The sequence below is a fragment of the Marmota flaviventris genome, chromosome 3 (assembly GCF_047511675.1).
Source record: "Marmota flaviventris isolate mMarFla1 chromosome 3, mMarFla1.hap1, whole genome shotgun sequence".
Lineage (NCBI taxonomy): Eukaryota > Metazoa > Chordata > Mammalia > Rodentia > Sciuridae > Marmota > Marmota flaviventris.
In genome coordinates, this window is record NC_092500.1 from 86,065,963 (window position 1) to 86,086,795 (window position 20,833).

General features: G+C 39.4%; 1 protein-coding gene across 1 annotated transcript in view; it reads left to right on the forward strand.

Moving 5' to 3' along the window:
- Bcat1 (branched chain amino acid transaminase 1) overlaps nucleotides 1-20,833 on the forward strand; it is a 101,490-nt gene that overhangs the window by 41,432 nt on the left and 39,225 nt on the right. The window contains exons 3-5 of the mRNA XM_027934193.2: nucleotides 6,613-6,813; nucleotides 16,851-16,961; nucleotides 19,559-19,678. Of these exons, the coding sequence (XP_027789994.1) occupies nucleotides 6,613-6,813; nucleotides 16,851-16,961; nucleotides 19,559-19,678 (432 nt within the window). The remainder of the gene's footprint in view (nucleotides 1-6,612; nucleotides 6,814-16,850; nucleotides 16,962-19,558; nucleotides 19,679-20,833) is intronic.

Below are 20,833 nucleotides of genomic sequence, written 5' to 3' on the forward strand. Positions count from 1 at the left end.
TTTGTGCCTGTTCATGGCTGACAGAGAACTTGCCCAAGCAGGGAAGTTTGAGATTTGTGCACTATTGATACAACCTGTGTAGCGCTGTGTAGTGCTGGTGCAGCCAATGTTTATTGAAGGTAAAATACTAAGAATAATAAGGGAGAAATTTAGAAGAGCAAGCAAGGTGGGGAAGTTACCCTACATTTATTTGGTATGAAACAAAATCTTGGTTTTGTTTTAAAAATATTCTTATGTAGATTGTCATTGTCATAGCTACCATTACCATTTCATGGCAGGAAGAGAATTATAGATCTTAGGAATGCAAAAAAGTTTAAGGATCATGTGTACTAGGCTTCATGTTTGGGGTATAATAATGACAGTAATAGTAACAGCATGGTGAACTTTTATGTTACCCTTAAAAAACTACGCATATTTTTAATTCTGTTGGAGGGATGCAAGAGCTGTTACCTTTGTCATATTTAACATGTATCTGGAATTTAGCAAGTAAAAAGAGTTCACCCTTTCAGTTCATACTCTTCTCTCCAGTTCACAACCATTTTTTTCCCTGTGTGTCTTATTATTTCCTTCTTTAAAGAGAAACATTTACTAGTTGTCCTAAGAGAAAATTTGCATTAAGTTTATCTTCCAATATTTATATGATTCCAGATTTTTCTTAGTACAGGATTTCTCCCCATTCACTCAAAACAGCTAACCGAATAACATTCCAGGTACTTACTTCATTGTGCAAGAGCACTGTGAAGCTATTCATATCATGAAAATGTTTGTCTTAGAATTGCCCTGACTCTGAATCTTGACCGGCTTCTATAAATGTGTCTATCATTGATGAGGCGATATATCTGGAATCCACCAAACATCATCAGAATATAGGAAAACTACACTGTTCTGTGCCAGGCATGGTGCTAGGGATGGAGATGTAACTGTAAGTATTCAAATATATTCAAATACTCCAGTCAGAATTTTTGTCAGAACAGCCTAGAACAGGGGTGACAAACTTTTTTTTTTTTGTGAGTATGTGTGTCTGTGTGAGTGTGTGTGTATGCATGCATATGCGCGTGCTGAAATTAAACTCAGGGCTTCATCCATGCTAAGCATGCCTCCACTGCTAAGTTACATTCCCAGCCCCTGACAATCTTTTTAACAAAATTTTCTGGTTTTTTTTTTTGTGTGTGTGGGGGGGAGGGGGAGGACACTGTGAATTTAACCCTTGGATGCTTTGCCAATGACCTATATCTCCAGCTCTTTTTTTAAAAAAAAACAATTTTTGTGCCAATTTTATTGAGAAACAATTAACATACAGTAAGATTTGCCAGTTTTTGTGTGTATGTATGTGGTGCTGGGGATTGAACCCAGAGGCCTTGTGCATGCAAGGCAAGCACTCTACCAACTGAGCTAAATCCCCAGCCCTCCAGCTCTTTTTATTTTTTATTTTGAGACAGGGTTTCACTAAGTTGCTTAGGGCTGTACTAAATTGCTGAGGCTGGTTTTGAACTTGCAATCCTCCTGTCTCAGCCTCCTGAGTCACTGGGATTACAGGCATATGCCACTGCACCGGGTCAATAAACTTTTTAATAGGTCCCATTAATAAATACTGTAAGCTTGATGGCCATTTAGCAATTTAACAAGTAAAAAGCTTTCTGTCAGAACTAGTGGATCATGCCACTATTGAAGGTAAAAGAAAGGTATGATTATGTTCCAGTAAAATGTTAAATTGAGAAACAGGTCAGCTGGCTGCATTTAGTCTACAGCATAGGGGTTTGCCCAAACCCCTACTTAGTCTAGAAGATCAGGAGAGAAATGACCTTCAAAGCTAATCAAAATAATTTAGCTGAACTATATCCCTTTAAATAAATGTATTGTACTTAGTAAAGGATTGTAAGTTAATTTATTTATTTCGATTAAATAGTGATAGGAAAAGGTTAATATCCTATCCAAATGTGGCACTTTATGGATGACATGTGACAAGGTGGCTTTACTAGGTTAGCCTGAACATTGCAGTAGTGTGTCCTAATGCGCGTGCTTGTTGTAATGAGAGCTTTCTAGTCCTCTTAGAATAGTTTTCCATGTCCAGTGGGCGGACTGCGGGCGAGCTCAGACCGTTGGCCCCACCTGGAGCTGTGGCAGTTGGGCAGGGCTGACGGTGTGGGCGCGGTGGAACTGGGAAGGCGAATCCACCACCTGCATCCCTGAACTCCCGGTCTTGCTGAGTGATTGCCTTCGGGGCCCTCGGAGCTGGCAGGCAAGACAGACTGGCCCTGCCTACCGCTGCAGGGCGGTGGGGTCCCCTGTACCTCCACAGCTGCCGGAGAGCAGAATGCAGCGCAGGAAGGTGCCCGCCACCCTCAGGCCAGAGGAGCCTGCGGAGAAACGCTCCCCGCTTTCATGGACGACATGCTGGACAAATTTGCCCGCCCGAGAATTCCAGTGAACAACAAATGGAGACTCCTTCCCAGCCCCCAGGCTGCGTTGGCAAGTAATGATTGCTCATCGGCACCTCGAGGTGGTGGAAAACATTGCGAAGCTCCTGGCGGAGAATGAAGTCCCACAACTTTTTGTAAAGATGATAGAAAACATGAATTCAAACCATGATAAAAAGGCACCATGGTGAGAAAAGGACTTTCTCATCAAAAAGAAATGGCGATGCAGTCCATTAATACTGCTTCTAAGACAGGAAATCTTAAACATAGTCTACATATTTCACCTCAGGAATTCAGCCATGAACTGAAAGTGGGGTCTGCAGATGAGAGACTTGTATCATACCTGGAGTCCCTCCCTGTGTCTTTGACCAGCAATCCTGTGAAGGTCTCTTAGGAGAAATCTGCTGAGGACCTTGTGAGAAAATGGTGAAAAAGTCCACCACCTCCTTCTCTACCCCATAGATGTTAATACCGAGCTCTAAAGGGAACAGAGCATTTTGTTATCCTGTAACTACAGGAGCGAGCTGCCTCCATCCCTTTGATACCAGTTATTCCAAGTTGAAAGAAAAAGGAATCAAAACCTTGAGTGGAGATACGATGAGGTCTTTAAAAGACAAAAGTTATTGCAAATTTTCAGACTTGAAAAGATTTCAGTTTCAAAACAAGTAACCCACAGAAGCTTCTGGAGTCCTTTCTTATTCTTTGGTCCTGGAGACCAAAAAGTGAGCTATGCCCGTGCATGTCTTGAGTCATTTCTTGCTCTGACCTCGCAAGAAGCCATGTGAGGGAATTTCAAACACCAGCTAGAGAAGGCCCTGGCTGTGCCTGGATTTTTTGCTCATTAGTACAGGGAAATCTTGGTGGTAGCCTGTGAAACTCAAGGATAGTTAGCTCGTTTGGTGGTTTGGGGGTTCTAGTTTTGGTTTTTTGATATTGCTTTTTTGATTTGGGTTTTTTGTTTTGTTTTTCTTTTTTGACTTTTTTTTTTGTTTTGGTATTTTTAACTAACATCTGTAGTAGTTAAGATGTGCAGTGAGAGTAGTCAGAGTAGTGAAGTGTGGCAAGAGGACCAGCTTAAGCTGGTCCATCTTCACGGACTATTAATGGGTCCTGAGCGACATTGGTCAGAGTGGCTTTGCCCAGGTGAAATTAGCCTGCTATCTCCTCACCAGGACAGAGGTGACTGTAAAAAGTCCTGCCAAATATATAGCAGCACTTCCCCAATCATATTCAAATAGGATACAATGGGGACTAGAACACTCAAAAATGTGATCCAGCTGTTTCAAATTATTGACACATTGAAAATATCTACCCAGAGAAGGTTCAGGTAGATCACATGTACCATGTGCTACTACCAGAAGAAAGACATGGCTCATGGAGACTTGAAGCTGGAGAACATCCCAGTGAGAGCCAGAGGAAACATCAAACTCATTGACTTCAGCCTGAGTAGCAGGTTCATGGTTGGGCAGAAGCTGGACAGGTTCTGGGGCATTGTCTCATACTCTGCCCCATAAATCTTCCAGAGGGAAAAATATGAGCACCCTTGCAGTGAACATCTGGTGCCTGGGTGTCATTCTGTGTTTTACTGTCATAGGGTGCCACTCATTTAAGAGGGACGACTGCTTGGCAGCTGACAGAGCTGATCCTGCATGCAAGGTACTACATTCCCTTAGGTTTCTGCTGAAGCATGAAACCTCAACTATTTAGTGACTGTGGACTCCACACAGAGGCCTGTGGTAGACCAAATCATGGGGCGCCCATGGCTGAGTCAGGGTAAGGTATATTCACTGATCGTTTTAGTGCATACTCCCCAAACCACCCAGACTTCATAATAATGACAATCATGTTTAACATGGGTTGTGACCCAAACAATACCTGGGCATCTCTGACAAATAGAAAATTTCATGAGGCAATGGCTGTGTACCTGATACTCCAGCACCTGATAATCCAGGCGGCAGGCTGCATGATCTAGTTAAAGCCTGGGCATCCAGAGGCTGGACCTTGCCCATGCCCCTTCTAATCCCTCTCTTCGCCCAAAGAGGAGTGCCAGTGAGCTTGCCCTTTGGCCCTTCCCCTTCTAGCCCTGGGAGCATCAGTTGCCTGAGGAGGCCAAGGAATCAGGGCTAAAGGGAGGTAAAAGAGCCAGCCTGCATGCAAGGACCCCCACTCCCAGCATAGCTCCCCAGCATGTCCCTGTGTGCCCCACACCAGCTCCTGGACGATCATCGGTGGGTGGAACACAGCAACAAGTCCTCCCAGGGTATGTGGCCAGAAGAAAACTCCTTTATATAGGGAAAAATTTCTCTCTATAGGGCAACCCCACAACCCATACATGGCAACAGCCAGGGTTGGCCCACAGCCTATGCACGGCAACAGCAAGGGCTGAAAGGGGGGACTAGGAGGATTGCCACCTATATTCAACAACTATGTTGCTGCATGCCATGTTCCTGCTGCCTGGCCTGAAAGTCAGGTCTGCATTCAAAAACCAAGTGGCTCCCATGAAAGGAGGACAGAAATGTGCTGGATTCAGAAAGTGACTCCAATGAAAATGGAGAGCTGAGACAGAGACAAAACCAATGGACAGCCAGAGGCCCCTGAGCTGTGTGGATCCTGATGTCATGGTGTGGGCACCGCTCAGGTGTGGACTCACACAGCTACTGGAGAAACAGTGCAAGCTGGTTGGGGCAGTGTAGAGCCACCTGGGACCAGGGCTCCTCTCTACACATACCTGGAAGAGACATCAGAGACTGTTTTCCCTGGGACACTTACCCCACCCTGCTCTTCTCAGTCTTTTCTCCCATGTTTCAGGGATGACAGAGATGGTTCTTAATAAATTTGTTTCTAAGGACAGTTAAAAACAAAAACAGTTTTCAGCCTGAATATTTTTCTAAAAATAAAGCTGATTGTCATTTATAATCTAAGACTAAGGTAGCTGTAAGGCAGTGAATTGATCTGGAATAATAAGATCAATTAAAAATAATAAGAGGTGATGATGTAGAATGACGGTCTGTAGTTTTTTGTCTTGGTTTGATTTATTTAGCGCTGGGGAGTAAGCCCAGGGCCCTGGGCATGCGAAGCACCTATTGTACCACTGAGCTACACCACTTCCTCCTGACCCATCTCTAAGTTCTGTATTTGATTTGGGAGGAAATATTTTTATGGTCTTAAAAGAAGTAAAAGCACTGGGTGTGTTACTCAGTGGTAGAGTCCATGCCTAGCATGCATGAGCCCCTCAGTTTTATACCCAATATGTCAAAAACAAAAACTGTGCAAACCAGGCAGAGTGGCATGAACTTGTAGGTGCAGCTACTTTTTCTAAAAGGAAAAAAAAGGGGGGGAATTTTTTTTAAGTGGTATTCAACATTGCTTACAACCTATGAACAGGTTGAATCTGTTCTTGTTTTTTTCTGCTGTCAAAAAGCCTTTTTCCGCCTTTTTTTCCACAACTATTATAAAGTTATTGGTGGTCATTTGTACACTTGCGTATTTGGTCATCTAAAATGAGCAAACTGGCTTTGTCGAAAGTTAGTGAAATACTGTGCCAAGTTGTTTCCTACTACTCTTATGTGTTTTTGAATAGGCCTTTTGTTCACTGTTTCCTTAACACATAATAGAGGATTTACATCCTAGTGTTCATTCTCTTCTTGTCTGTTTTCAAAGTGAAAAACATTTGCTTCACTCTGCTAATTTCTTCTGTTGAGCATCCAGAGGATTTTGAGGGTTTATGCCAAAAATTCTTTGGGGGAGTTAGAGTGTAGCCATTGTCAAGAAGAGTTTCCGTTCTTAATGACCATTTCATCTAACAAGTCATTGTGACCATTGTCATTTGTATTATGGAAGACACCCCTTTCTTCTTTCCCAAATGCTCAACTTGAATCCTGTGGTGGGAGTAATGAAGAGATGTCTTCTCCTTTTTGCAATATTTTACCTCATCTGCTATTTTTGTCCCTGTATAAAGTATTACTGAAGTTTTTTTCTTCTGATATTCTACTAGGCAGTGTACATTGCAGAGTTTCTGAACAATCAACTGAATTCTGAACACAAGTGGGGTCTGTTTGGCTCACATAGTGTTAAATTTCTGTGTTTTAGTTGTCCATAATTAAAATTCAAGTGATTTTGCTCTATACCCTCGGTATCACCTAGCTGGTAGATATTCAGATACTTAACTTTAATGTTGCTGATTTTTATCCCCCAGGCTAAAGATCTAATAATCACACCAGCCACCATCTTGAAGGAAAAACCAGATCCCAATACTCTGGTTTTTGGAACTGTGTTTACGGATCACATGTTGACAGTGGAGTGGTCCTCTGAGTTTGGTTGGGAGAAACCTCACATCAAGCCTTTTCAAAACCTGTCACTGCATCCTGGATCATCGACTTTGCATTATGCAGTAGAAGTAAGTATATGGGAATTGATGATGGTGACGTGCTTATACTTCACTATGGAAGTCAAGTAGCTCCCCTGCTAAAATAGCTTTTGGGTATTTTAGGCTTTATCATATATACTAGAGGGAGTCATAAATGTCACTAAATTTTTTTCCCATAGACAATTGAATTGAGGATAAGTCCTAAGAAGATTTTTTTTTTTCAGATAATCTTGAACTTTCTATGATGTCAATTAAAAAAAAAAAACAAAACAAAACAAAACAAAAAAACACTTAGAACAAATAGAAAGGATAGTTGGTTGGAAAATTAGTGAACAAAAATCCCATACTCTTGATCTTTTATTAAATCACTTGTCTTTTCTGATGTTGGAATGATTGAGAAGGGGTTATTAAGTACATTATTATAATTAGATTTTAGTGCTAATTGCATGCTTTTATGACTAGCAGCAACATATAGTTATGTACATTAAGGGACATGTAATTAAATGTTCTCCTTTAAGCATGAGTTGATGAGTTGGAGTAATCATAGGCATAAGAGTTTAATGAATTTTTTCACTAGTCCTCCTGAGGAGACACAGTTAACTAGATACTTGCAATTCTGTTGACTCTACATTTCATTTTATTCCCTTTTAATGTGTTGGACATCTTTCCCAAAATATTGAGGGTGCTGAAAATAGATAATGGTCTACCTATTAAGGGAGTAAAAGATAATAATAGTGAAATATTAATAGCTGTAATGATAACTATTTTGTGCATTGAGTTCCTTCATTGTGTCCTGTATTATGTACCTTATATCCATCATTCATCTCCTCTAATTATCTTAAGCAGCATATGGTTAAACATTCAGGTTCTGGAGTCAGACTTTCTGGGCCCAAAATCTGCTTTAGTTGCGTCCTTGGGAGTTCTTTAACTTGGGAAAGTTAATCATTTGTGCCTTTCATATTTTTATCTATAAAATTAAGATAGTGTTGATATCTACCTCACAGTGTTCTTCTAAGTATAAAACAAGATAATTAATTCATGCATGTAACACCATGCCTGGTGCACCCTGAGCGCCCAGCTGTTAGCTATGGTAACCCCTGATGCAGGAGCATCATCTACCATAGAAGCTGACTGAGGAGAAGTTGTTTCTCGCCCACTATTATGTAGTGAAGATGGAGCCAGGATTCAATCCTATTACTCTTGGAGCTTACTCATGATCCTAAGTGTATGCACTAAAAAGACTAGGAGGTTTATTTTCATTAACTTGTTCAGAATTAGAAAATCAAATAATTTTGGGAACATATTCACTATCCATATATATCCACAAAATGTAAAATTTAGGATTCTTAAGTTCCATTCCCAGCTCTCTCTTTTAGCTGTATCAACTTGGTGAGTTCTTCTGTAATTCATGCCAAGCCCTTGCCATGTCAGAGCATGTAATGAAGAACAACTGAAATTGCTTTTAATAGAAAAGAAGGTATTTGGTAGTATGGTCAAACTAGAACACTGCTCCTCAAACTTGGCACGGTCCCACCTCCAAGTTTCCGATTGCTAACAAGTGTTGAGGTCACCTTAATTCTATTGCTTTAGGAACCCCATTTTTGAGACTGGCCTACAGGAAGTAAATTAGAAGGGATTATACCATTTTGGAAAGATTTTGGTGGTCATTGGTTTTTGAAAGCTCTTTGGAAATCTACTTAGATGAGTTGAAATGCTAGCTTGATTAGTTTTTCCAATTTAGAGTCCTGTGAGCTGATAGTTAAAAAAAAAAAAAAAAATCTCAAGGCTAGGGCTGTAGCTCAGTGATAAGAGTGCTTACCTAACCTGTGTGAGGCACTGGATTTCATCTCTAGCTTTGCAAACAAAATAAAACAGGGACTCAAAATACTGTTATCCTTTCTTGTAAAAACCAAAGTCTTTGGATTATTAAGGTTCTACTTATAAAAAAAATTAAAAAGGTTTTCTTTAAGAGCTGGATTGTGTAATGTATAGTTATCGACTTTGCATAACAAAATGAATGACTTATTAATTATCTTCCATGTTTCTGGGGGTTGTGTAGTATGATTAAGTAGTTTATTTTAGGGGGTCTCTTACGTGGTTGCTGTCAGTGGCTGGGTTGGTGTCAGCTCAAAGGCTTCTTAAGTCACATGACCTGGCACCCACGTGGGGACTGAAAAGCTGGGGCACTTTCAGTATCACTCTTTCTCTATGTCATTTCTTGCTTGGTGGCTTCAGGGTAGTCAGGCATCTTAGATGGTGGCCTCAGAGTCCAAAGCTATGTGTATTAAGACTGAGGCTAGTTGAGAGCTCCACTGTTTTCTACATTCTAGCCTCAAAAGCACATAGCATTATTTCTGCAGTATTCTATTAGTCAGGATAGTCACAGAGGATTGCTGGAGTTCAAAAGGAGGGAACAAATGCCCCACCTCTTGATGAGGAATATCAAAGATCTGAAAGAGCATATGGAAATATTGTTTGGCCATTTTTGGAACATACAGACTGTGATATGTAGAGTGAGTGCCGCAGTCTGGCTGGGCACAAATCACCTAGCTGCCACAAAGCACTTGTCAAACAGGAAGCATTATTGCCCGAACTCCACCAGCACTCCAGGCACACTCCCCTCTTTCCACCTGGCTCCACTCTCTCTCTCTCTTTCTCTGAACCCCCCCCCCCCCCCCCCCCCCAGAACTCAACTGGGAACTCCAAAGTGGCAAGTGGTGGGCGCTGGAGGCAGCAGGAACCACCCTATTCCTGGCCCTATTCTCCCCCTCCCCCAGCCACCCTATTGCCAGACAGCAGGGGTCCATATACAACTCAATACACAGCCTGTCCCAATCCAGCATCATCCAGTCACAGTAATTATAACTTAATTATCATCATCTTAATGGCTCCCTGGCATCACCTCTTAACCACTCCTTCTGGCACCATCCAGACTTGGCTGTGGCTCTCAGCAAGTGAGGAATGGGGGAGACATTGATATGCATTTGGCTTTCCCTTTGAGTGACAGATCAGACTGTTAAGGTGTCACAGATTAGATATTATGTCAGTGTCATAGGAATTCAGGAAGCATAAAAAGTATAGGGTCCCTGGATTTTCTTACCAGGAACATTCATTTCATTCCCTGTTCACTTGTTCAATGAATGTTGAGTGTCTACCAAGTGCCCAGGACTTGTGATTTCTGTTAATATATGAAAGTATTTTTAAGTAGATAAACATGTGACGACTTCAAATAGTGGAAAGAGATGTGAATTGTGAGTAGGGAACATAAAAGGAAAAGAAAAGTTGATATCAGATACTACATTTCCAGGTTCAAATAAATATTTAGTGAAACAAAGCATAATTGTAAAAAAACAAAACAAAACAAAAACAAAAGGATAAGACATGTATGTACTATGTAGTATGTATTTAATGAATACTAAAAAATGAATGCTTATAATAGTTACCATGCAGGTAATGAAACAGAACACTTGAGATTATAGAAGCCCTCTATGTCCCATCCTGATTATAGACCTTGTCTCTTTCTTTTAGCATTACCCTTGCTTTTGTGCTAACCTTTCTTTGCTTTTTTGTATGGAGTGTGTGGATCTCTAATACTATAGTTTTGCTTCTTTTTGAAATTTCTGTAAGTGGAATAACATTCTGGGTGCGTCTGCATGCACCCTATTATTTGAGTTCAGTGTTATATGATCTATCCAATCAGAACCAGCTCTAACATTTGTGGGGCATGGGACATGAATATGCACAGGAAGCCCATGATCTGCCCTGTCCATGTCTTCCCATCCTGGCTCTATCCTATATTGCAAGTGCCACAGCATGCACACATACCCTCACCACCCACCTGCAGTGACCTGTGGCCATTCCTAGGACTTAGGCATGGGCACACCAGTGGTGCCATCTGGTTTTGGAAAGATAAACCTGAGGAGCCTATTTAATTCCTAAAGATAGGATCAGGGCTATTTGGGCAGAGTTTCGGGGAACTCTTGGAGCCTGGAGTAGAAGGGAGGCTTGAGGTCCAGGTGAGCATGTCCTTTTGGCACTTCTGACCACTTGCTCCAAGGAGAAGGTCATAACTGGAGCATGGTAGGAGCCAGAGCTCTCTAAAGTGTGGGGCTCAGGGCAGAGGCCCTGGTTACCTGGATCTAAGGGTGGTAGGTACTGCATTCACACGTCTCAGTCTCGGCAGTAGTAGTTTTATGTTATGTGAAAATATGCAGCCTTGGCGATGGGCTTTGTTGTTTCCTTCTGCAACATTATTGTGTGTGAAATGCTGGTACACTTGGGAGAGTTTCTCTAAGTTGCAGTTCTCAAAATATGGTCCAGACTCCGTAGGTTCCCCTGAAACCCTTTCAGAGATAACTAAGAATAAAACTCTTTTTGTAATAGTTAGGCATTACTTTTGTTTTTCATTGTATTAGCATTTGCACTAAGGAAAGCTTCCTTGTCCAACATCTGCTAGTTGGTCTACCCATCACAATTATCAAAAGAATGCCAGTTTTACCGCAGAATGTTTTTGGGGAATGTGTGATAAATAGCAACTTTATGTAAAGTACTTCTGTATCCTAAAGTACTATGTGTCTCAAGGAAAAGCGATTGTGTAATTCTCTTGAGCTTCTGAGTAAGTCTGGTTGCTGTTTTCATCTAACACCATTTTTCTTGAAAGAACAAAGTATGATTACTCAGATTTGGGCATTTGTCAGACGTTTTCTCGTAAATGAGTGAACGTGTCACTTTAAGCAAAGCAGTGGAAAGAATGTCTCAGCAATGATGAAATTCTTACTCAAATGAAAACTAGAAATTTGGAATTTTCTTTGAACTTGACCATTTTCATGGCTTTTAAAGAGCTTTCTGATGTTAGGGGTGATATAGGAAGTATGAAGAGATGTTAGTCTTTGGAAGATATGCATAGCTCAGTGAGCCAGTTTTCCCAAATTATCATTGCATGACATTTCAAATTTGTACATGGATAAAGATGTATTCCCAGGACCAGATAGCATAGGATGGCATGTCGATATGTCAGTATGATTAATCTGAACTTGTCCCCAGACTTCTGGTTTTAGTCTTTTCTGGTGAGAGTGGACTCCAAGATTGTTTTCTTGAGAGAACCTTGCAGGGCAGTAGGGAGGCAGTGGTCACGTTGCTACAGGAGCACACCTTCTCCCAGTTATTCAGGCAAACGCTACTCTAGGAGGAGCTGAAAAGGGGTTTTTACACATGTGGTTAAAGTCTCTAATCAGTTGATTTAATGGTAAGCAAAAAAGAGATTGTTGTGGGTGAGCCTGACCTGGGGACTTCCCTGAGGAGAGACTCAACAGCAGCAGCCATCGCACTCACTTTTTGGTCTATTTTCTTTGGATTGCCAAGTGCAGATAAGCTGCAGCTTGAGACTGGAGAGGTCCAGTCTGCCATAGACCTTCACTGCCTACCTGCCTGATCTAGACTCTGGCCTTGCTTAGCCAGTCCCCATAATTGCATTGGTCAGTTCCTCATAATAAATCTGTTAATATTAACTGTGCCTCCTATGGGTTCCCCTTCTCTAGTTGAACCTTGATTGAATGATGGATTTAATAAATTAACTGAGTATGAAAACTTCATTGTTATGGCTTCATATACCACAGAGCAACTAGCTCTTAGAAACCTCCACATGTCAAGCTTTGAAGTGGTATCAAAGAATATTGCAATTATGTGGTAAAGGTTATTAGAAATACTTCTTCCTTTCTGAACCCCATGAATATTTCTAACATGGTAAATACTGATAGAATGATTACATAAATAAAAGCTCTTTGAGGGTATCATTTTTTTAAGGTATGGGATCAAAAATTTTGAGAGCTATATACTTAAGAATGGTGTAGCTGACCATAGGATATAACTTGATGTTTAAGAAAAAAGTAAGCCGGGTATGGTGATGTACCCCTGTAATCCCAGCAGCTCAGAGGCTGAGGCAGGAGGATTGAGAGTTCAAAGCCAACCTTAGCAAAAGCGAGGCTCTCAGCAAAAGCAAGGCGCTAAGCAACTCAGTGAGACTCTGTCACTAAATAAAATACAAAATAGGGCTGGGATGTGTCTCCAGTGGTCAAGTGCCCCTGAGTTCAATTCCTGGGAAACCCCTCTCCCCCTTAAAAAAGAGAAAAATAAACATAACCACCAGCCATGAATAAGAATTTCTCTTGTTCTGCAACCTTATCAAATCTTGGTGTGGTTGGTTTATTTTATTATTATTATTATTGTTATTTATTTTGCCAGTGGAATGTAATGGTATCTTCTGGTGCATTACTCTGCACTTCTCGGAGGAGGCTGGATACTTTTCTATATGTTTTTTGGGTCAACTTAGTATCTCATTGAAGTACCTGCTTGTCAAGTCTTTTTCTCACTTTTCTATTGTGCTGTCATTAGTTTTGATTTATAGAATTGCTTTATACATTTGGAATATGGGTCCTTTATTATGTATTTTAAATACATAAATAAATTTTCTTATACATTTTTTCCTCTATTTTTTTTACACCAAATATATTTAAAATAAAAAATAGTTGACTCTGTCAATCTTTGCTTTATCTTTGGTATTTTTTTGTGCCTTGTATAAAGACTTTATTTTCTACTCCTAGATTTTGAAGACATTGTGTGTGTGTGTGTGTGTGTGTGTGTGTGTGTGTGTGTGTGTGTTGAGTTGAGGTCTTGGTGACCTGGACTGGTCTCCAACTCCTGAGATCCATTGGTCCTCTGTCTCAGCATTTCAAGTAGCTGGGACTGTAGGCACGTGCCACTACACCCAGCTGATCCTATAGTATCTATTTTATTGTTTATGAAATATTGATTTTGATTAATTTTGTCAAATATTGATTTTATCATTTATTAGGATTAACTTTGACTTGGATTTTTGTATGAAGAAGGGATCTGTTTATTTCCGCCTGTGGATACTCAGCATTCCGAACAGCACCACTTAAAAAGAGTGTTCTTTGCCCTCTGACATGTATGGGTGGGTCTGTTTCTGGATCACTCTGTCTGGATCTGTTCTCTTCCTTCATCAGTGTACTTGTCCAACTCACTGTCTTAATCTCTTAATCTTAGTAATGGACCTTGAATTCTGCTCTGCTCTTTTGTTCTTCAAAGAGTGCCTTGGGCATTCTTGGTCATCTTCTTTTCCATGTAACTTTTAGATTCAGTTTATCAAGTCACTCGATTTTTGTCATTCAGCTTGTCAAAAGAAAATTGCATATATCTACATGACTTCTATTCAGATGGTTATGAATACATAGATGATCAACTGGGGAAGATTGACACCTTTGTACTATTGAGGCCTTCAACCCAGGAGCATGAGATTACTTTCCACATACAATTAAGTTGTCATTAACTTGATATTTCCCTTAGGGTTCTTATACTTATTTTGTTAGATTTTTCTCCCTGTCCTAATATTCCCAACTGTTTATTTCTATTGTAAATTGTGTTTTTATTTTTTTTAAACTGCTGCCATTATATTGGAATACAATTTGACATCTGGCCACCTTGTTTAAACAAATATTTGCTAAAGGTTATCTGTCAGCTTTTCTGGATTTTCTTTATATTTAACCATGTCTTCTATGTGTCATACTCCAATGGCAGTTTTATTTCATCCTCCTCAAAACTTTTAAAATTTCCTTCTTCTTGCCTTATTTTACTGGTTGTACAATATTCTATTAAAGTGGTTGCAGCAAGCAGTTGTGGGTTTACTAAATTTGAAAGGAAAGCTTTAGCATTTTACCGTTTATAGTGTTTGCTGGAAGTTCATTATAGATATACTTTGTCACAAAGTTCTTGTTTATTTTCTCATCCAGGAAACTTGAAAATCGTAAATGACTATTCAATTTTATTAGATTCATTTACTACATTTAATGTTAGTCATATAGTTTTTTTTGTATATAAGCTAATAATATAATGAATCACATTAAGTAATTTTCTTATGTTAAATTAACCTCTATTCCTGGAATAAACCCACATAGTCATGTTGTACTATTTTTTTTTGTATATTTTGTATCTATATTATTCAATAAGATGATCATAATATTTACATATATTTGAAACCATCTCATTAAGTGTATTCAATTTTTAGAATACTAAAAAAATTTTCAATGTGATATTTTAATATGTATACATTATAGAATGATTAAATTGAGTTAATTAACATATCCCCATCACTTCACATGTTTATCTGTTTTATGGTGCAAATACTTGAAAATTACCATCAACAAATTTGAAATATACAATATATTATTTTTATTAACTGTAGCTACAAGCTGTGCAGCAAATCTCAAAACATATGCCTTCTAACTGAAATTTTCATCCTTTGCCCAATATCTGCCAATCCCCCCTCTGTGGTAACCACAGTTCCATAGTTCTAATATTTACATTTATGAGTTTGCCTTTTCTAGATTTTACATAAATGAGATAACAGAATCTTTCTGTGCTTGGCTTGTTTTGCTTAGCATAATGTCCTCCAGATTCATCCACATTGACAAAATGGCAGAATTCCCTTCCCCTTAAAGCCCAGTAGTCTTCCATTGTGCCTACAAATCACATTTTCTTTGTTCATTCATCTGTTGGTGGACACTTAGGTTGGTTCTGTGTTATGGTATTTTAAATAGTGCTTCCATGAACATGGGAATGCAGATACGTCTTTAACGTGTTTATTTGAATTCCTCTGGATATATAGACTGTAGGTAGTTCTATATTTGTTTTTTTGAGGAATATCTCTAGTGTTTTCCACAATGGCAACATAATTTATATTCCTATCAACAATGTACAAGAGTTTCCTTTCTCTAAATTCTTGGCGCAGGTACTTGTTATCTTCTTTGTCTTTTGATTATAGCCTTTTTAGGTGTGTACAATTTAAAAATTGTGAAGTAAAGGGAAACTCAGGAAGTTACCTCTGTCCTTAGTAAAGCCTCTTGCCTTAAAGTCTGGTTTCTTTTATATTCAGTAACATGACCTCATCAGGCTTTATTTTAGAAAGGATTTGCATGATAAGCTTTTTTTTGTTTGTTTGTTTCAGAACTTATCTGCTGAGTCTAGTCTGAAAACTTACCTTTTAACTGAAGCTTTAGTCCTATTATATTTTAGAAATTAATAATAGGTTGTACTTAAAAGCAGTGTCAAAAGTCATGCTTTTAAATTGAGTTGCCTTTTTTTCTTATTAAGAGTTTGGGCTACACATCTCTAAAGGCCCTACTTTTCATTTTCCATTGATTTTTCTTTTTTCTTTCTAGTAACAGGTACCTTGTTTTTTTAAAGTCTGGGTATTTTCTGGTTATAGTTTTGGCATTGATTTCCGGCCTATCTTGTGTTTGAAAAACATGTGAAACAAACATGTTTTCTGCAGGTGGTATTGTAGGGTCCTGATGTACATTAGGATTAGGTGAGTTTGTTTTCCTTGTTCAGATCTTCCATATCTTTATTGAGCTTTTATCTGTTTGTTCTAATGATTACATAGAGAGCTTCTGTTAAATTTCCCTCTAAAATTATTGATCTGTCGTTTTCCTCTGTATTTATCAGTGTATGTATATATTTCAAAATCCTCTCATATCTCTGCTTAGTTGTTGGGCTGGGCGAGCTGGGGAAGCCTTAACATAGCAGAGCTTCCTGGTTTCTGTGATTTGGGGAACTGAACCAGCTCTAGTCACATAGATGATCTACAATTTGGACTTCAAATGAACCAGTTTAGATGAAAGGACACGTGGATACATTTGAGAAGGCTGAGTAGCTTAGAGCCTGTGGTTTCTCTCAATCTTCGTGGTCCAGACAGTTAATCTTGTTCTGTGATTGACAACACTGTCTGCCCACTGTGTGCCATTTAGTAATATAACCCCTGCTAGGGCAACAGCAATCCGAATTCCCACCTTATTCTGTTAATAAAAGGACTTCCTTTTTTTCCCAGTCATTGTACCCAATGCTGTTGACTCCTATCTTTCCTAGATGTAATCCTCTCAAGTAGAGGCCAATGTCAACAGCTTTACTTGGTGAATGATAGAATGATTACTTTTGAACACAGGAATGATTTTCATTCAGAAAACTTATAAGTTATATTTCTCTTTTATCCTCAGTTATTTGAAGGTTTAAAGGCATTTCGAGGAGTAGATAATAAAATTCGACTGTTTCGGCCAGAACTCAACATGGAGAGAATGTGTAAGTCTGCTGTGAGAGCCACTTTGCCGGTACGTAAATTTAGAAGTGTTTTTTAACTCCATGGGTCACTTGAGTTTAATTACCATGCAAAATCATTTCTGCATGATTATGTGAATATTCATTACAAATCATATGAACGTTGAAGTTATTTATGATTAATCATTGAGGTAAAAATATAAGGACATAGGCAATAGCATTTGACGAGGTAACAATATTTCTGCTTCTTTATGAAGGGCTGTGGGGGATTCATATGTATATATGAAAGATGAAAGGATAAGGAAAAAACATGTTTTAAGCTAAAATAAAATTTAAAGACCACATGAAATTATGGTATTGAAAATGGAAAATACAGAATGCAGCAGTTATTTGGGTGATGTTTGACCTAACTGCTTTAGACACCAGCAAATATACAGTTATGTAACTCATTATATTATTCCAAGTTTTGTTTTAGAGAAAAGAAAACAAGAATATCAAATCAAAAATGGTTTCTCATGGCCCTTGTATCCTGGCCAAAATATTGTCATGGAGCAGAGTTTCTTTTAAAATGCATTCAATTTAGACACTAAGGTACTCATAAAGTAGGAGGTGACAGATGGCTTCCGTGACCAGGTCGCTTTTCTGAACTGAAAGAAGCTCCCCTCCTTGACACATCTGCAGGTCTAACCTGGAGGAGCTGGGCCCAAGCTGTGTGCGGAGGAAGTCTGAGAACAGTGAAAGCCAAGTAGCCCCTCTTTTTGCACCAGGCCTTTGCTACCTTTGCTTGGTTGTATAACCCTGGCTTTCCTCACCTCCTTTAGAAGCCATAGTATAGTAGCACCAAGAAATTTAAAGTATAGTCTTGGACTAGATCCCAATTTTGCTCTTCTTCCCATTACAGCTAGGTCACTGGGAAGAAAGCGTAGTATCATTCTCTGCCACCAAGGGTGTTATGTGGCTTCACTTTTCCATATCTGTCAATCATAATAATAAGCCATTGTCAAGAAGACCTTTATAGTAAAATTTAGGGTAGCACCTTTGTACAGAGAAGAAAACTCAGGCCCAGAGAGTTTGAGTGACTTGACCAGTGTCACACACCAGGACAGGGAAAAAAATTAGATCCAGTTTTTTTGACTCGTAGTCAGATTTTCTTTTCACTAAATTCACTACATTTTATCTCTAGAGAGCAGTATCGGAGATCTAAGCAGGTGATACATCTCCATGATGGGAACTCAGTTTCTGTAACATTGTCAAACCCTGATTGTTGTTCAAAATTAGTGTTTAAATAGGCAAATCCTAGTGTCATGATCTTGTTTCTGATGCATTTCCACCATGGGTAACCCATCATCTCTCTGAAAGCATGTTTCTCTGCCCCACAATGGAGTAACTCCTTATTGTTTTACAAACTCTCACCCATCTGGGATATGAAAAACCCTTTCTCCTTGGAAATAAGAGCTCTTTGCCTTTGCCCATTTTCCTGTTGGATTATCTGTCTCTCTCTTCCTGATGTTCAGGATAGCTGGACCCATTTTGACTATAATCCTTTGTTGGAAATGTTACCAATTTCATCAATTATGTTGTTTTTTTAATCTTTTGAAGATCAAAGGTTCTTAAAATTTGAAATAGGTACATTTATTGATTTTTTTTTCTTAATGATTTGTATTTACATCTCTCTCTCTCTCTCTCTTTTTTTTTTCTTTGTACCAAGAACTGAACCTGGGGTGCTTCACCACTGAACCACATCCCCGGCTCTTTTTAATCTTTTATTTTGAGACAAGGTTTCACTAAGTTGTTAAGGGCCTCACTGCTGTTAGGATCCTCTTGCCTCAGCCTCCTGAGTCACTGGTATTACAAGCATGTGCCACCATCCTGGCTACTTTACATCTCTTAGTTAAAAATATTTACTTTTCTTTCTTTTATAGCTTTATTTTATTCATTTATTTTTATGTGGTGCTGAGGGTTGAACCCAGGGCCACACACGTGCTAGGCAAGTGCTCTACCACTGAGCTACAACCCCAGCCCAAATAGTTACTTTTCTTAAGGTCATAGATATTCTCTATTTTTAAATAAAAGCCTTAATGTTTTGTCACATTTAAGTATAAAATCCCGTTTCAGTGAATTTAAGGGTAAGGTAAAAGGTAGAGAGCTAATCTTTTTATATTTTATTTTTTTCATGCCAGGGATTGAATCCACAGGCCCTTAAGCACTGAGCCACATCCCCAGGGAGACAGGATCTCACAAACTTGCTTAGGACCTTGCCATTGCTGAGACTGGCTTTGAACTTGCCATCCTCTTGCCTCATCCTCCCAAGCCACTGGGATTATAGGTGTGCACCACCGGGCCCAGTGGGATGTAATTTCTTCTCTTTCCTATATGAATAGTTAATTCAACCACATTTTTTGGGGGAAAAATATTACAGAAAAATATTTTTTTGTTTGGGTTTGTTATGATTACTTTTTATTTTGTTATTTTGTTTTTGAGAATAAAGACAATTACATTTCTTTAGAGCTAATTAGGACAGTAATCTTGAAAAACAGATTCAAGTAGTCTTGAAAATATATTCCTATACTACCTTTCGGAGTGCCCCTGAGGACTATTTCTCTTTGGCATGTTGGGAGAAGGCCATTCATTGGGTTTTTCATTCTTTCAGGTGTTTGACAAGGAAGAGCTTCTGGAGTGTATTCAGCAGCTTGTGCAGTTGGATCAAGAATGGGTGCCCTACTCCACCTCTGCCAGTCTCTACATTCGTCCCACGTTTATTGGAACTGAGGTACAGGTTGACTTCCTGTTTGGGAGTATTTTGGTGGGCAAGTTAGCATCGATTGTCCTTGCTTGAAATCTTCAGTCCTTAGCTAGAAAAAGCACCTACAATTGCTCCTTTCTCCTGATGGTCAAGACGAGATAGCAGACATTTTCTGTGAAAGGTCAGTAAACAGTTCAGGCGCTGGGAGCCATGTGGCTTCTGTCACAATTACTCCATTCTCATTGAAGTACTAAAACAGCCATAGACAAGACACAAATCAGCCAGTGAATGAGAAAAGAGCAATGCTGTTTGCCCTCCCCCATCAAGACCAATCATCATTTCCCAAGTGCACGAGTGTGATGCCTGCCATCATGGCGGCATTGCTCTAAGGTGGAGTAGCAGTGCTGGTTCAGAAATTTGGAGAGGGAGAGCTCCTAATGTTTATTTTTATTTTCCTGAAGTCTTTGGATTTCTTGGTAAGGACTCAGAATAGAAGGTCCTCTTCCAAATAGAAAATGCTGAAAATAGAGTTCACAAGGAGCTGGAATGGCAGGATTGAACAATGTGGCCTTAAGATCACTTGATAGGTCACAGTCTTCCATGTTACATGGGGTTTATGGTGGCTTCTGTCATCTCACTGTCTTTACAAAATGATTGTAGGCACACTTCTGTCAGTTATGTGATTTCGCCCTAAAAGGGCGAAAAGACTAAAAAGTCTTTTCTGCTGCTGGTCTTCATGTTTTTCTTTCATGTTGTTTTCATGTTTAGATTAGCTGATTAACTAGGCCTTATGTCCCAAAGGCATTTGGATTTCTTCAAATGAGCATGTGTGTGTGTGTGTGTGTGTGTGTGTGTGTGTGTGTAATTCATTAGGAGATATAGGGACTAGGGGTGTAGCTCAGTGGTAGAGTGCTTGCCTGGCATGTGCAAGGCCCTGGGTTCCATCCCCAGCACCATCAAAAAAGAGGCACCCATAGAGAGGGGAGAGGAGAGCCTCCTAGTTGATCAGATGTGTCCAATTGTATTCTCTGGTGTGGCAGTCACTTTTTTGATAGAATACTCAGTATTCCACAATAGACACGTAAGGGTCCCAGCCAAGACATAAATAATCAAAATCTGTGGAGACTCTGTAATTTGACACACTCTGCAATTCTTCTTAACTACTTTCAAGAGTGTCACTAT